Genomic DNA, 18,588 nt, shown 5'->3' with positions numbered 1-18,588 from the left:
AACTGTATACTCTAATAATTAATACGAAGAAATGTTTGGTAAGTGGTAAAATTAAACATTGATTATAGTAACCAGCCTCCAAGATATCTCCCAAGGAAACCACCTTCTGGTATTCACACATTAGATAGGCTCCTCTTACAGTGTACCAAACCAAGTTTGTATAGAAGTGATAGTATGTCACTTCTGAAATTAAGCTATAATGCACCATCCATTTTGGTCTCTCTCTCTCTCAGATCATTAGCTCTGAGCAGCCAGCTTCCATGTTGTGAACAACTCTACAGAGAAGCCCATATGGAGGGGAACTGAGTGCTCTTGTCAAAAGGCACGTGATGAGCTCGGAAGTGATATCTTTCAGCCCAGCTAAGTCTTTCGATGACTGCAAAGCTGGCTGACATCTTGACTGCACACTCATGAGAGACCCTGAGCCAGAACCACCCAGCTAAGCAGCTCTCAGATTGCTAAACCTCACTGTAGGAGCTAATAAATGTTTGTTTTGAGCCATTAAATTTTGGAAGCCATTTATTTATACAGCAATGGATAACTAATACAGTGGCTATTTTTGTATAGATTACTTAACAGGCTGTAGGAAACAAAAGTTTTAACAAATGTTACTTCAGTAATCTAATATTTTCAAAATATATACACATTATGTTTTCTGAAATGAGTCAAAGCTAAAATCAAACTCTTCTCAAGCTTCTCAATTTAGCAAGGATTTACAATGAACTAAAATGCAAGGTGGCATAATCAATTAAAAAATTAATACACAGATAAGTGGTTTCAATTTGAAACGTATATCAAAATTTCTAGGGAAGAGGAAGGTTTTTCAAATGAAACATAGTCTCCTCATTCTTCTTAAACTTCTCATGAGAATTATTATAGTAAGGGGTCACTGTTATTGAGAAATAATGTCATATTCCTCAGGACCAGGGAGTAAAGGGGAGGACGGGGGAAAGATTGAGAATCATGAGTAAGATGTATATATGTCCAAACTAATGAAAGATTAAAACCAAGAAAAAATTTTTAAAGATATTTTATCTCTACCCTCAACGTGGGGCTCGAACTCACAACCCTATGATCAAAAGTTGCATGCTTCACTGACAGAGCCAGCCAGGAGTCCCAAAATTAAGAAATATTTTTGACTGCCTACTATATATACAACAAAAAGATTTGTAGGAAGGGCATTCCTTCGAGGAGCTGACAATTTGATTAGGGAAATAAATATTCTGTAAAAAGTTAATGTAAGTGTTAAAATAACAGCTTAATGGAGATCACAAAAAAGAATACAGAAGAGAGAAATCAGTGGGAGGTGTAGTCACTTGGATCATGAAAGAGGAGTAGGTTAGGGTTGATTTAGATGGAAAATAGCTAAGAAGAAATATTGGGATGGGAGAATTAAATTTAAAAATAATGAGGCCGGGGCGCCTGGGTGGCGCAGTCGGTTAAGCGTCCGACTTCAGCCAGGTCACGATCTCGCGGTCTGTGAGTTCGAGCCCCGCGTCAGGCTCTGGGCTGATGGCTCGGAGCCTGGAGCCTGTTTCCGATTCTGTGTCTCCCTCTCTCTCTGCCCCTCCCCCGTTCATGCTCTGTCTCTCTCTGTCCCAAAAATAAATAAAAAACGTTGGAAAAAGATTTAAAAAAAAAATAAAAAAAAAAAATAAAAATAAAAAAATAAATAAAATAAAAATAATGAGGCCAAAAAGTACAGTATCAGGTTACCTAGTTGTGAATGCACAGACAGGTCGAACTACTGCCAAAGGTTCAGAAAGGCATCAAATTTGAGATTAATTTAGAAAGATAAGGAAGACCTTGAATGCCAGACAAACAGGTGTAAAATCTGATTTAGGAACTAGGAAACCACTGAACAATTTTGGTCACAAAGAAGACAAAACCAGTGTGGGAGGATGGCTCAGGAAACATAAAGATTTATTTTTGGTCACAGGATTCCATGACTATAATAGTAATACCTGTAAGTATGGTATTTAGTCATATTCAGTACTAAATGATTAAGTGCTTACCAAATGTTCACTAATAAGAAAGGTTAATAATCAACAGTGAGTTTACTGAGTTAATATTTTTTATTAAAATATCCCAGTAACTTCTGAACCAGTTTTGTTTCTGTAACATGCACTTCTAATACCTGTTCAGCAATATAAAATGTTTTGCTGTTTGTTCTGGGATGAATCCATAAACAACGGAAAGTCTCACCAAGTATAGGATTGTAAGGTTTCTTCAGTCCCTAGGAAAAAAACATACAAGTTTCAAATTACACATCTGGAAGATTTCACCTCCTCCCAGTCAAAATGGGTTTAACTTTTATCCTTATAAAATTTCACAGTAGAGACAGGAAATAAAGTGAAGTAACTTCGGGGTGCCTGGGTGGCGCAGTCGGTTAAGCGTCCGACTTCAGCCAGGTCACGATCTCGCGGTCCGTGAGTTCGAGCCCCGCGTCAGGCTCTGGGCTGATGGCTCGGAGCCTGGAGCCTGTTTCCGATTCTGTGTCTCCCTCTCTCTCTGCCCCTCCCCCGTTCATGCTCTGTCTCTCTCTGTCCCAAAAATAAACAAAAAAAAATAAAAAAAATAAAATAAAATAAAAAAAAATAAAGTGAAGTAACTTCAATCATAATATAGGTCTAAATGATTAAGTATTTTACAATTTTTCTAACTCAGAGGCCCTGAAATGCTTTTCAATAGATAAAGATAACATAAAAAATAAAGAACTCATATTAGGCTAAAGAAAGTTAAATATAAACATTACCTTTGGCTTTTTATAGAATCCTGACAAATACCATTTCACTACTTTCTTCAAACGGAAGTAAGGATTTTCTTCAAGAGCAGCCCTAAAAACACAAAATGGTATAAACAAAACTTTTACAAAATATCTCACAAATTCTCCCTCATATTTATCAAGTAAACCAACTGAGTATATGATTGGAAAGTGTAAGTCATATTTAAAAAAAAATTTTTTTTTTAACATTTATTTATTTTTGAGAGACAGAGGGAGACAGAGTACAAGTGGAGGAGGGGCAGAGAGAGAAGGAGACACAGAATTCGAAGCAGGCTCCAGGCTCGGAGCTGTCAGCACAGAGCCCGACGCAGGGCTCAAACTCACAGACCGTTAAGATCATGACCTGAGCCACCCAGGTGCCCCAAGTATAAGTCATATTTAAAACATATGGCAAAAACAACCATGTAAATCAGTCTGTAAGAATAACTTTTCATAATCTGGTTATTTTTCTCCCCATTTTTCCCATTGTTTGATACACTGCCCAGGTCTTTGTTCAAGTAGTTTTTACAAACTCTCCAAACCAAGGTTTTTCAAGTGGGGTTCTGGAGAGCCTTAGATATTGCCAGGGGTTCTGTGAGAAATTATGATTGAAAAAAATGAATGTATTTTGAGATTCAAGAACTGCGTGATGCCTAGTATTTGCAATGATGGGGCAATGGCCAAGCAGCCTCATCAACAATTTTGTGAGAGGTGTTCAGTTCCATATGTCAGAGAAGGATCAAGTTCATTTGATTTAGTCTATTCTCAGTCACTTATTTCAATTAGAGGAGATTAAGGATAACTGGTGAATGCTGCCCTACAAGAAGGGAGGACAAGAGGTTGATATTAGCCTCTCCCATGCAAAATGCCCCCCTAGGAATAGGACTGTATATCCCTTGAGCTCCTATTACAAAATAGAGAAGTTTCAAATCACAAATATGGAAGTTTTAAGATAATTTAAGTCAATCAGCGCTATTTTTAGCCTTCAACCCTAAGTGCTACCAAATGATTTTCCAGAGTAAATAAATTCGATCATTGTAACAGATAATCAAAGAACAATTTTCATTTTAAAGAAATTTTTAGAAGCCATGACTCAGCTACCCCTTTACCCTTTTGCTATTGCTCTAAACTGCAAAATGCTGCAAAACATTGTAGATGTCAGAAGTGAATTCTGAGTTTTCACATGTATATGTATGCATATATAATATATAATATATAATATATATAATATATACATTACAACTTCATACATACGTATATTACAATTTAATTATTTATTACTTCCTTCAAGCATGTCTGAAGGTTCAGTGTGTGATTTTTGAAGATGAAGTGTGAAATGGAAGAGACCAGGCTTAGGTTTACTGACCACTGTGCCAAGTTGAAACGCTGCTCTTACAGGGAGTAGCAACCTTCTGTGCTCTTCCTATCTTGATTTAAATTCTCTTGCTATTCAACTTTACTTACTATTTTGTATTTGCATAGTTCAGAACGCAAAGCAACACGGAGAAGTATACATGTCTTGCTATTGTCCCATCTCTCCATATAGGCAACTTTTTTTTTTTTTTTTAGTTTTTAATAAACAGTTTTCTTTAAGCATAAAGAAGCAAATAAAAATACGCAGCCTTCCTGGAGATCCCTCCAAATCAGGTGACAAACTTCTTCCTTATATGTAAATGCACCGTATGTTATTAACCCACCAGTCAACCGTGGCTCAATACTTGAGTTATCTAATCTTTTTCTATTACAAGCCCTACCACAACAGTCTTGTATATACGTCATTTTGAATATGTAGAGATATATTTGTAGGGACTATTCCCAGAAGCAGAATTACTGGATCAAAGGACTGACTGCATCTATAATTCTGGTAAACACTGCCAGGTTCTTTTCAAAAGCACTGTGCTGGTTTGTGTCACGCAGCAGTGGCAGCAGCAGCAGCATACAAGTGCCTGCTGCCCCACAGAGCCTTGGCAAAAGGGTGTGTAGCCAGAAAACTGCAACCTTTCAACTTAGGAAAGTGGGCATCTCTCAGGAAGATCTCACTGTGATTCACAGGAACCTGCCTCACACTCAGAGAAATGAATTTCTACACAGATAAAAGAACTATAATATATAAAGCAAAACTGGGGTATAAAAGCTTTTGGATTTTGGTCACTGTGATCGATAAAAAACAGTATCTTTTTGTTTGAATCTGCACTTTTCATATTTTGAGTGAGATTTACACATTTAAGCACTGTTTCTATTCATCTTTGAAGTACCTGGTCATTTCCTCTCTCCTTTTTCTATTAGGTTGCTGGTCATTTTCATTAAATTTCTAAGAGCCCTTTTTATTTTAGGGAGATTAACAATTTGGGTATGCCTTAATTTGCAAAAAATCTCCCAGTTTTTCAATTATCTTTTGATTCAGCTTATGACTTTTGCAACGTTCACTAATGCAACTAACAGCCTAATAAAGCAACTAATAAATTCAATACAGATATTGATAAAGAATCTAAAAGCCAGGCCACAGGACCAGAACCTAGCATCTTAGAACACGCAGTGTCTTGAACAGCTGGAATGGGGGCAGCATGTGAAACCTGGAAAGGTATACATAAAGTTGATGTCTTTTACTGGTTCCCCAAGAAACCGCTGGGAAAGAGATCGGCAGCTCCTCCTCCACCTCCTTTACGCCTGCCTTCCCCAGAATTACATCCAGGATCAGCTGGCAGGAAACAAAGCAAAGATGAAAGTGGGGATTTATACCGTGAGCCAGCAACTGGCGGAGCATTCTGGTTGTGGAAAGCAGCACATCCCTCATGAGCATGCAGACAGGATAAGTACAAACAGAAGCACAAGCCCCAGGATGGGACCTGAACAAGAGCTTAGGTGACCTGGGGGAGAACAAGGAACGCTACCACCTCTCCCCATGTTAGGTCAGGAAACAGGGAGCGTGTGAAAGCAGTACTGTCTGTCAGGTAAGGGATAGACTCCTTGTCTTCCTCACACTTGTGATCTCTCAATTCAACCACATAAATGGAAACATTAGAGCCAAGTATTAAGTATTCTTCTTATGAAGGTCAACTGTAGAACTGGTGGAGAGAGGGACATCTCATTAGAGCCTAGTTTTGGTAAGGCATAACCACTGTAATTTGCGCTCTGAAAAAAAAATCTCTTAAAACCATGAAGCATCTTTCATTTTAAGAAATGAGAATCTACTTACTCAGATAAGAAATCTGCATGATAGTAATAATCCGAAAGTTTATCCAGGAAAGAACGAGGTTCCAAAATAAATGTCGGCAGAACCACCCTGGACAGGTCCATGCCAGGACGGACTTGTTTCAACAGTGTCCAGATAAGGCTTTTGTTTTCTTCAGACACAGTTTCTGTTTGAGAAGCCTCACCTGCCTTTAGCAATTGACAAAAAAATACTCAAATATCATATTTATCTCAGACACATTAGATATGTAAAAAAACAGCTGATGTTGAAATATGCATACTCTGTAAGACTATCCCAAGCATTCTTAAAATGGGAAATAACTCATTAGGTAATAAGTCTATAGCTATAAAACTTAGGTAAAAAGAGTAGTTGTTAAGAGACATCAAAGTGAAGGATATACACAAAGAATTCATTACAAAAAATATTACATGCAATTATTTTATACCATATTCACTTCTAAGAATTAGCAATACCAGGAACATTACAAACTCATGTGTCCTTGCAATTCACACTGTACCTGGCAATGACATTAAGGAGTACTAGTACTATCCTATTTCAAAAACAAACCTGAAGAAAATGTAAACTTTAAATTTAATAGAATTTATTGGTACTCATGTGAGTACACACGTTATTTATAAATCCCGAGATATTTCACGTGTATGCAATTTTTAAAATAAAATAGGTATCATCTAAATGTTCTCTTTCAGAAAAATAAGCAATAGGTCAAAGAAACGTCTTCAATTTCAGCTGAAAATTTCCAAAGATCAGAAAACCAATATCCCTGAAAATCATAGACTTTTACCTCTCCTAGTTCTTCATGGCTCTGTTCAGTGTAGGTAGTCTCCTTTAAAGGCTCCACAGGCTCAGGTTCGATATAAGAGTCATCTTGCCTTTCGGATGTATCTGTGTCACTTTCTTCACTTTTCCCCATCACCTCATTGTCAGACTCATCATGTTCTTGATCATTTTCTTTATCAGATTTATCAGAATATATATCTTGGTCCTTAAAATGCTGCCGTTCAATTTCACTATCATTTAACCTTGAAGGTAAGAAATATTAAGAGAAAGAATAAAAGAGACAAAGAATATTTAATTTATAAATCAGAATGATATGAACATTTATTCAGAATTTGAGTGTCAGGCACTGTTCTGTGTTTTAGATAATTTTACTCAGTTAACACTCAAAAATAATCCTATGAGATAAGTAATATTATTATTCTCACTTTACAGATTAATAAATAAAAACACAGAGAAATTAAATAACCTGGGAAATATTACAAAAGAACACTCTGAACTCTGCCTCTTTACCATTTAGGGCAAAAAGCTTCCAACAGTAAAGTTTTAGACTTTGCCTTGCTAGATTTTTTTCTTGGTTTTACAAACATCATCACTTGAATCAACCTGTCACTTCTGGCCTAAAGAAAAACTTCCAAGTCAAGATTATCAGCTTCTCAAGTGAACTCAAATGAATTATGACTTTCCCTCTGTAAAGGTCTCTCCAAAGTCACTTGAAGTGAGTGAAAATGTAAAAGGTAAGTAATTATATCTCTTTAATACTTGACTCACAGGTTTAATCTTGAGAAAAAAAATCCAAGGAGAACTAGAAATGGATATTTCAGTTTATGGAAATAAACCTATAGCCTAAACAGATTAAGATGCTACCCCCATCCTATTCATACAGTGATTAGGGTTAATAATCTGTACAAAATAGAACTTACAAAAAAACTCACTTCCAGCTTCAAAAAATTAAAAAAACTTATTTTCCAAAATCTTCATTTGGATTCTAACCAAAGAATTTCTAATAGAAATTCATTCTTATGGTAATTATTTTCTTTCTTTCCCTTTATAATCATGTATTTTTTTTAAGTTTCTTTATGTATTTTGAGAGAAAACAAGCATGCGTGTGAGGGAGGGGGAGAGAGACAGGGAGAGAGAATCCCAAGTAGGTTCCTCACTGTTAGCACAGATCCCAATGCAGGGATCGATCTCACAAACCGGGAGATCATGAACTGAGCCAGTTAAGAGTCGGATGCTTAACCCACTGAACCATCTAGGCACCCCTATAATCATATATTTTAAAATAGCAGTCTAAAATTGCTGTCTCTGCTTTCTTATCAGCTATTCACTCTTTAATCTCTCATGATCTGGTTTTCACTCCCCTAAATCCACTGAATCTGTTCCTTTAAAGGTAACTAATGACAGCTTAGTTGACAAATCCAGTGGCCTTGTATAATCTTAACCTTCTGTGACTTCTCTGCATTACAGGATTGTGACAATTATTTTTCCTAAAATGGTATTAGTGCCTCGGTTCCATGTAACTGGTTTGACTTTTTGAGCTCTCTGATCCTTTTTACCTCCTTCCATCTGTAAGATATTTTAATCTTCCTTGACCCTCTTTTATTTTCTCTGTCCTCTCTCCCCTTTGGCAGGCTTGCCAGTTTCAAGCCTTCACCATCATTTGTTTGATTTTCAAACCCATGCATGCAGAAATAAGCTTCAGACCCATGTTTTTAAACGCTTGGCTGATATCACGTATATGTCCTGGGGCCAATGCATCCTCAACATGTGCAATTATTTAATATATTATCATCTCCCAACATGGTCCTTTATTTTACTATCATCTTATCGGTCACTGAGATTTAAAACTTGTAATCTTCTTTAATTTTACCCACTCCCTGTCCCTTACATCTAGGCAGACTATGTATCTCAAAGGTAGGCCTCCACTTCCCTGGTCTCTGCATCTCTTAGCTCATGTTTTGTCATACAGCCAAATGAAAATGTTGCTATGTTGACTACCTTTGTAAAAATCTGTTATATTGATCTTCCCTCTGATTCCCTAGCTGAATGTTATCTTTCCAACTTCTAAATTCTCCTGATCCTGTATTACCCTACAGCATCTCTCCTTTGGTTGTTTGTGTCATTCTTATCTTCCTATCATTTATAGTTGCCTGCCATTTTATAGGTTTTAAACAAAATAAAACATCTCTCCAGGATCAGAAAGCTAGTATGCTATTGCACTGGATTCAAATTTAGGATCATATCTGATACATCTCCCTATTTATAATGCAGTGAATAATACAGTAAAGTGTATGTCTCATACACAAAAGAGGCTCAAAAATTTAAATGAATAAATATGTGCAGATGAATTTTTAAGATTCCAAAATAAGAGCATTTAAAAATTATCTGGTATTCAATAAAAACAATGGACTATTTACAGCTGAAGAGCTTCAAGGGAAAAATCTTGGGAAGGGGCACCAACTAACACCCATTCCTAACTTTGAGGTAAGTAACCTCAGTGCTGTTGGGAATAAGTAGCTTCAGACCAGAGGCTGAATACTGGGGCAAGGGAGGAGAAGTCTAAGTTTCCCTCCAAAGCAACAAAAGAGATCTGAACCTCAACTAAGGTACTTATTTGTTTCCCCAGGGAAATATTTTTTTTTTTAGTATTAACTACAATGAATGTTTCAGGGTATAAAACCACAAATAGGATACAGTTCCAACGTGAAACACCTGTGGTATAACAGGAGCATTCCACAAATACCAAGTAGAGCAAGTCAAGTGCCATTACCAAAAAAATTAAAAAGTGCTACAAAACAGTAATAGAAGAACAGATTATATCTCACTATTGTGAAGCAAGAAACGCTTTGCATTTGATGTAATATTTGAGATTGGTCTTGAAGAATGGGATTATGAAAGGAAAAAAGAGCAAGGAGGACTAGAAAACATTCTTAATGGAGGGAACACCATGTATAAAGAAAAGGTATGTATTTAGGAAAGAACAACTACTTCACATTAGCTGAAATAAAGGAAATAACTTTTTATACTTTATTATAGCAAATAAGCAAATGGTAAATCAGGCCTCAGACCATATAATGGGAAGAAAACAGCCACGTTCAATTCTAGATACACCACAAAAATTCTAGGCCTGCCAACTAACCTAGTGAATAACATCATCCCTTCTAAAAATCACCAAATTAGTGGCAATAGCTACTTACTGAAAGTTGTCACCACTGTGGAGATTGTTAGCACGTAATAAGCCATACAAAGTCACATGTGTGCTCTCTGATGAAATGCTCAGGTCATGTTCCTTTCCTTCTCTGATCATTGTACGTTTAAGGAGACTAGAACATTTCAAGGCCAACTCCAAAGCATCCATCCAGCACCTTCCTAGAAGAACACAGATTCATAAGCAATATAGTTCAAGAAACTATAAAAACCAGCATCCATCTTAGTTTAATACCGTTAACCTTTAAGCATACTATTATTTCTTTGAGAAACATTCACTGGAAAAGTTCACGTGAATATAAAATCTTGCAAGGATTTTTTAATGCAGTTTTTCAGTTTAGCAAGTGCTTTTCACAGACCAAGCATCTAAAAACCACTGGTAAATGAACAGTATATAGAACACATTAGAAAGTACATCTAATCTAAAATAAACACACTTTACTTCTAAAATCTTAGAACATTAACAGGTAGCATAATTTGTAGCTACCAACGAAGGTACAGAAAATACACTAAACAGGTTATGCTTCTACTATAAACAAACTTATCAAATTAATATTTTGTTTCTGATAAAAGGTTGAACCTCAGGTTTACTACCATCCACTTTACTTATAGGTATGAAAATTCTGAAGTCATGGAAATAAATGCCTGTACAATATTGTCATTAACTGCCGCATTAGTAGAAACACTAATAACTTTATTTTTAAATTAAAATTTAGAACTGTATTAGCAAAATAAAAGTTAGTTGCTCTTAAAATGTATATATATATTTCCATATCTGTTGGAAACATCAGCCAAGAAAAATGCTTTTCATAACATAAGCTTGTGCGTATGATATTTTAAAAATAATCATCAGGTAAAAGTAAACTCTAAAAGGTTACAAGATTCCCTAGGCTAAGTTAGTCTAAACTATAAAACATAAAAGTGAGGAAGAAATCCATTATCAATTATTAAGGTTTTAAAGCTAGTGTGGCTTTCCCATTAAATAAGTTTTACCCTCTCCATATTGCTTCAAGAATTAAGTTACTAACTGCAGAAAAGTTTGTATTTGAATCTTCTATATAAAAAAACTCAAAACAGTATATACGTGTATAAATGTTAATTTTTAATAACAAAATACAAATAATATTAAATGTACCTCTAAAAGTACAAAACCTAGCGAGTTACCACAAAGAACACTAACGAAAGTAAAGAGTGTTAACATATCAATGGAGGATGAAGAAGAAAACTTTACGCTAATTCATCACTCAATTATACAGTGCTTCTTATCAGACTGTTGTCTACAAAGTTAATGTTTTTAGTATTATAAGCAATTTATAATTACAATATGTCTGCTCCAGTACCATACTAAAGAGATTTTCCCCAAAGGAAAATACACAGTGGCATATAAAATAAACCCTTAAAAATGAGGGCCAAAATCTAATCCATCAAAATCTGTATTTACCATCTGACTCTGAAGTAGCTCGGATGATCAAGTAACTGCTAGGTAAGGGTTGAGTTATAGATCCAACTGCTTCGCCTTTGGGGCCCTGAAAAGCAAAGCAAAGCAAAGCAAAGCAAAGCAAAGGTGTACAGTTCATATTACGAAATCTCAACTTCATATTATCCACTATTACCTATAATAATCTAAATGCAAACAAGCTTTAATTTTATGCTTAAAAAGTATTAGGTAAAGTTTTAAGAAAGTAAGTATTGAGGAAAGTTTTCCTCCTCCAACAAGTATACGTCTTTAATAGAAAGTTGAACAACTTAGAGCTATCATTAAACATGATCTCTATTTATGGTTCACATAGTAAAGAAAAACCTGCAACTTATTATACTAGGCCAAAGTTTAATTTAACAGAGAATTTCCATCCCAAAGATACTAAGTAACATTAAATTTCTAGAGGCCTAAACAAAAGCTGGAAATAAAATTTATAAGAAAAAGAGAAATGAATTTTGAATAGGTCTAGGGGAAAAAAAATCTCTATTTTACAACCATTGATATACTTGTTATAAAATACTTGTTATGAAATACTAACTAAAAAAGTTAATTTTATTTTTCCAGAAAGAAAATGGAATTTTGTCTTTGTTGTTGTTGGTGAGGGTTATTTGTTTTAGGAGTATATAGAACACCAAGAACCCTAAATAATTAGTATCTCCAAGGCTAATCTTAGGTGAACACAGTTCTTTGGGAAGGAAATCTGAGGATGAACTCACAGTATAATTTTGATATTAAATAATTTTAAGTTGTAAGATCAAAGAATAAAATGAATTTGAGAAGCATAAACATAAAGAAGGTAAAGATTCAAAATGAAAAAGTAGAAAAAGTCAATATAATTTTAACTAATACTGTAATATCCCTTGGGTATTTTCAAATAGCTTTCTAATTTATGGGCCAGTTCCTAGAACCATCACAGAGTAGGATCTAGTCACACTGCTTAGGTTTCAAGCTTGGTTCCACGCTAGAAAAATTTCTTAGGTAAACTCTTTAGGCCTTAATCTCTTTACCTAGGTAAGAGGGGAAAATTATAACCTCCTTAAAGGTATGAGAATTAAAAAAGAGTCCATATAAAATGTTCGAGTCCCTAATACAAAGTAAAAACTCACAAATATTACTTTTACTTAATCATAGATACTGACTTTGAAGGTGTTTAAACAATATCCTGAGCATATTTTGCTTGTGGAAAATATTCTGATGATTGTCTAATTGTGCAAATTTTCCTCCCACCAGTATTGGGAATTCAATAAATTTGACATTAAAAATTTTTAATAATTTAAAAATTCATTAAAATTCTGGGGCACCTGGGAGGCTCAGCTGGTTGAGCATTCGACCTTGGCTCAGGTCATGATCTCACGGTTTGTGGGTTTAAGCCCTGCATTAGGCTCTCTCTGCTGTCACCAGAGAACCTGCTTCAAATCCTCTGTCCCCTTCCCCAGTCACACGCTCTCAAAAATAAATAAGACATTAAAAAAATAAAAATAAAAATTCATTATAATCCTTACAATTCCTAAGAGTAGTAGTAAAGAATACTGTACATAAAAGGTTTTGAAAGGGTTTTTTTTTTTTTCTTACTTGAGAATCACATGATATATAGTTAACAGAGGTTCTATAGGTTAAATTCTTTCCCTATGGGAAGTACCTAATTCCAGAATGAAACTAAGTCTCTAATCCTAAATTTATTCCTGGTATGACTACAGACTACTGAAATAAAGGTTAAAAGTCCAGGTTTTTAAGAGGTGTATGTATACTGCCTAATTAAGCAACACTAAAAAAAAAAAAAAAAAAAAAAAAATTAAGCTGAAACTACTTTAACTCTACATCTCAATTAGGTGGTTTTCCTTAAGGGAGAACATCTAAACCCTTTATTCATGTATAACTGATCTTCCTAGAAACTGAAACAATTATTGCTTTGTAAGAATTTAAACTAAATTCATTAATTCCGTTAGCGTATATGGAATGTCTGTTTGTAGAATCCCTTGGTAGTTAATCAAATAAGGCGTTCCTATTTTCCTGATTAAGTTTCTGCTTTTATAACACAGGAGTGATCACAGTTATGCTTTTTAGTTTTATTATTTTTTAAATATTTTTATTTATTTTTGAGAGACAGAGCATGAGTGGGGCAGGGGCAGAGAGAAAGCAAGACACAGAATCTGAAGCAGGCTCTAGGTTCTGAGCTATCTGCACAGATCCTGACGTGGGGCTTGAATCCACAAACTGTGAGATCATGAACTGAGTCGAAGTTGGACACCTAACCAATTGAGCCACCCAGGTGCTCTGGTAATTGCAAATTTTTAAAAACACACTACAAACTGAATCCCCATGGATAAGAGTTTATAAGGTACAAAGTAAATTTGGGAAACATTTTCCTCAAAAAATTTTAAGTCAGATCTTTTCATAGTTTTTTTTAATGCTTATTTATTTTTGAAAGAAAGAGAGACAGCTCGCTCACATGCAAGCGGGGGAGGGGCAGAGAGACAGGGAGACACAAAATCTGAAGCAGGCTCCAGGTTCTGAGCTGTCAGCACAAAGCCCCATGGGTGGCTCGAACTCACGAACCACGAGATCATGCCCTAGCTGAAGTCAGACATTTAACTGACTGAGCCACCCAGGTGGCTTAAGATCCCTTAAGTTAGATCTTAACGGTAAACAAAGCCTTTTGGTACACAATTCATTGTGGGTAGAGAAAAAAAGAGGAATAACGCACTTGAAAACAAGCAAATTTAGAAGTGCTTAGGTTAGCAATCATTAGGTTAATTGATTTATCTCAGTGCTACTCACAGATTGCCATCTTTACCTTTCACCTATATAACAAAGTGCTTACCTTCACTGCCCAAATAGACTGCTCCAAAGGATGAAAAAGTTTGAAACAAAAGCCGTCCTTTTTTGATGGACGCTCAATGATTTCACAGGCATTCAGAAGGACTGTTCCTACCCACTGACCATTTTTCTGGGTTTTATAAATCAGTAGCACCCCAGGTTTCAAAACACACCACAACTTGGTCCAACTCTTTAAAGTACCACGAATCTACAGAAAAAGATAAGTTAATTTAGGAAATAAAGCTGTTTTTATCTTTTTTGCTCCACAAGATACAAATTCAGTAATGGCAAATATCTAAAATTTCTACAACATATACACTTAAGATTCAGTAGATTTTTTTTTAAGCTACTAGATGTCAAGGACTGCACAGAAAGACAAAAAGCATGGCTCCTGCTTCTGAAGAGCTTAAAGTCTACCTAGAGGCTAGGTCAACAGTTTCAAAATAATGTGCCAAGTAGAATAGAATGCTTTTCCTAACCCTCCACGCCAGCTCAGGGGCCATTAAAATATACTTTTCCTAGTCCCAAGATTCTCTTCTTCTTACCGTACACTGTAATTTTATTTGTGGGAGTATAAGATTATTCCATCTTTTAAGATTCTTTCCCCCTTTACCCCCTACATCGACAGTACTGAAGTCACTGCCAGCATGCACACCAGGCATTCCCTAAATATTCACTGAGTGGTAGGAAGAGGGAAGAACCTCCTTCGAGCCCCTAAAATTACCTTTTTTAAGTTACTCTGTTCTTAGTAATTACATAAAATGTGCCATTTAAGTTCTTGGAAAAATTTTAAAACACAGTTACATGAATCTCTCTCTAGTCTCAAAATGTTCCTCGTCCCAGGGTTTAAGGCTATGTCAATAGGTCTATAACTGGTTTTTCCTATCAATGTCTATTTCTGTCATCTGTTAAAAATGTTTCCATGCAAATCACTGAATTCACAATACTGAAAATAATGCTAATCTACTTAGAATAAAAACTAGGATTATCCTCACTTTTATTTACTATAAAACATCTGCTCTCTCAAAGCACTTACCTGAATTATGAAATAAATATAGGGCTCCCTAACCCCTGAAATAGGCATACCACAATAACTCTAAACAAGAAACAGTTAGAAATGGGGAGTTTGGAGTCAGGAATGAAGAAGAGAGAAAATCTTTGAGAAAAGTACATGTTTATGTAAAAGAAACAGAGAGATAAGAGAAGCAAATGGAAGAGTTACCCTGAGATAACATTTTGTATTTGGGACATGTGACAGTGTAACATGGATGGAAAATGATCAGAATGAAGGTTATGATTTAGAAAGTCAGCCAGGGGATGTGTTAGGGACACTTTTCAGGGGTTAGCTGCAGAAATCCTATGTCAGAAGAGGAAGCTTAGCTCTGAAAAACCCACATGAGATATACAGCATAAAGATTTCTAAGTAGAATCAATATAAGTCAGAATGTGTCTTTAGCACAACACTGAAGAAGATCCCAGCACTACCTGAACTAACAAGGAAACTATCACTGGGTTCCCATTTTAGTAAGAGAACTTTGACAAAAGATCTCATAAGGATTATACGTTGGAGGCTGGACCAATGTTTTGGGAGAATAGAAAGCTTTCAGGGCTGGGGTGACTTGTAGATTAATGCCAGATACTAAAATTGCCTGGGAGACAGAGTTTCACAAGATCATTCTTACACTTTGCATTTAGTCTGAAAGATTCCTACCAAAGAAGAATGAGAAAGAAAGAGTGGGATGATAAAAAAGTAAATAAAAGTAAGTGGAAATAACCAGAGGCCAAAACAAGGTATGGAAACAACAATATGCATGTTTTTCCGAAAATTAATCCTTTCCAAATAACAATTTTTATATTAACTTTGTTTCATATCTTCTCAATAATGCATGCCACACCTATAAAAATACTAATGATAATTTAAACAGCAAAATTAGATTATATAAATGTCACACAAATCAAAAAGCCCTTTAAAAAGAACTGCTATCCATTTTCAATGTTATTGTCAAGACAGACAATATTAAGTTTCCTTCTCCCCATTATGACTAGAACAGAGAACCTCTGGGATACAATTAATAGTTTGCCAGTGAAAAACAATCATCCCAGGAGTTGTTTTTGTCTTGTAGGCTTTAGGTGCTCTTTGGGCTTTCCTATTCCTGTAGGTAAACATCCAGCAATTTGAATTCAAGCTTCAATACAAACTGACCTTCAACCAATCAGCCATAACAATAACAGAAGGATCTGTGATTGTACTGAGTAACTCCTTTGTGGCTCTTTTCTTTTCTTCTCGGTAATTTTTCTTTTGCACCTATTTTACAGAAATAATAGAAAAATTAAAAATTCACTAGAAATGGGCAATTTCTTTCCAAAATTTTTAGGTCTATAGAATGTAGAGTATACAATTCTAAACCTCTTTTGGAATTCTAGCTTCTTAGGATAAAAGAACTTTTAAAGAGCTGGTAGGAATTTTTAGAGTTTAGAATCTTGTTTTTCTGATCACTAGCTCTGTATGTTTTTGAAGAATTTTACTTTTAGTCACACAATACTACATGAATCCAATCTCATGGTCAGAATTTCAAACAACACAAATAAAACTAAAGCTGTCTTTATTATATCCTATTCCAATCCTCAGAACTGACCACTGTTAAAACTTCCAGAAAACACTATCCTTTCAGGCTTTTCTATGTATACAACCTAAAAAATATACAGCTTTTGTGGTTCTGTTTTTTTAAACACATTTTTAAAAAAGGTTCTTCTATTCAATATTTTTTGGAGCATTTCCATGCCTATCTCAGTAAAAGCTAATATTTACTGGGCATATTCTGTGCACCAATTACTGTGCTAATTAGCACTTTACATGTACTACCTCATTTAATCTTTGAAATAACCTTGGCAGTAGGCCAATTATTATCTTTATTTTACAGATGAGAAAACTGAGGCACAGAGAGTAACTTGCCCAGGATCACACAGCTAGTAAGTCATGCAGGCACAACTCAGACAAAGGCAGACTGGCTCTAAAAGACATGGTCTTAACCACCATGCTATACTGCTTCTATAATTTTTCTTAATAAGTTCTCTCACTGATGGAAATCCACTCTGTTACCAGTTTTTCATTTTACAAACAATGCTATGATTATTTGCAACTGGCAATTTTGTTCGTTCTTTGTACTATGATGTAAGAGATAATTAAGAAACCACAAAGTGGTATTTATTCAATCAAAATACTGAAGTTTTACTTTCAGAAGTCACCTGTGAGATAGTCTAGGAAGGCAGGAGTGGATTAACATAGTCTCATTATTGCTCTGTTGTTATTACACAGATGAGAGAAGAGTAGTGAAAAACTCCCAGTGATGAACTTCTCTTAGCTATAAAACCTTCCTAGTTGCACTTAATAGTAAGGAAGTTTTAATAATTATACAACCAAAATACTTCAGACTTTGGTCCTTATTAATATTCATATCTGAATTAACAGATTTAATATGGGATTGCAAATACAAATGCATATAGGATCAGATATGAGAAAAAAAAGGGGGGTAAAATAGACCATGCAGGGACTTAGAGTGGACTGGAAAGCATGTTATTTCTTAAGGTCAAGGATCTGTGGTCATTCTGGAAGACAGTCCAAAGGGAGTATTTCTTAGACAGGGGCTGGAAATCTGAACTTGTAATTGTTACTGCAAATTTTTAAACCATTGTGTGGGTCAAACAAAATATCTGTGGGCCAAATTCAGCCCATGACTTTTAGTAAACTTGAATGTCAAAAAGCATCACAGCTTCCCATCATGTGTTCTACAACACAGTGATATGCCTAACTCAGGTACAATTGTGCAGATACACCAGTCCTCAGCCTCTGGACGGCAAGGTGAGGCCTGAAGTGGCACTGGATGGTCATCAAGTAGCCTTTTCAGTTGACTCCAGTGTGCCACACAAATAGTAACAGTTTTTATGTGTGCCTGTCTGACATTATTTTTCTTTCTTTAGAAGATACATCTCTTTCTGTTATCCTACTTTCAAAAGCACAGGCAAAGCATAATGTTATTTATGAAATAGCTGTGGAAACTAACCTTGAGAGATTCTTTTTTTGTGAGCTTGCTTGAAGCTGAACTATCCTTCTCCGAGCCATTATAAAGTTTAGATTCAGACTGAAATCACAGGGAAATGAACAAAAGAGAAATAATAATTAAAACCTTCACTTATTCTATACATACAGCATATAAAAATTAATGTTAAAGCTATGTTTGTGACATTCTTCCCATTTATCACTGTGATACAGCCTATACAAATTATATACATTATACACAAATTATATACAGCATATACAGCCAAATACAA

At 35.3% G+C, this 18,588-nt stretch overlaps 1 protein-coding gene across 14 annotated transcripts in view; it reads right to left on the bottom strand.

Annotated features, from left to right (window-relative positions):
* Nucleotides 1-18,588, bottom strand: part of OSBPL8 (oxysterol binding protein like 8) — a 156,420-nt gene that overhangs the window by 24,449 nt on the left and 113,383 nt on the right. For all 14 annotated transcript variants that reach the window (XM_058741952.1, XM_058741951.1, XM_058741953.1 and 11 more), the window contains 9 exons: nt 18,321-18,398; nt 16,463-16,564; nt 14,264-14,467; nt 11,404-11,488; nt 9,953-10,124; nt 6,760-6,997; nt 5,961-6,145; nt 2,756-2,837; nt 2,138-2,236 (listed from right to left, as the gene is read on the bottom strand). In XM_058741952.1, coding sequence (XP_058597935.1) covers nt 2,138-2,236; nt 2,756-2,837; nt 5,961-6,145; nt 6,760-6,997; nt 9,953-10,124; nt 11,404-11,488; nt 14,264-14,467; nt 16,463-16,564; nt 18,321-18,398 — 1,245 coding nt within the window. The remainder of the gene's footprint in view (nt 1-2,137; nt 2,237-2,755; nt 2,838-5,960; nt 6,146-6,759; nt 6,998-9,952; nt 10,125-11,403; nt 11,489-14,263; nt 14,468-16,462; nt 16,565-18,320; nt 18,399-18,588) is intronic.

This window comes from Neofelis nebulosa, chromosome 8 (assembly GCF_028018385.1).
Source record: "Neofelis nebulosa isolate mNeoNeb1 chromosome 8, mNeoNeb1.pri, whole genome shotgun sequence".
NCBI classification, from domain to species: domain Eukaryota; kingdom Metazoa; phylum Chordata; class Mammalia; order Carnivora; family Felidae; genus Neofelis; species Neofelis nebulosa.
This window is presented reverse-complemented; position numbering and strand designations above follow the sequence as displayed.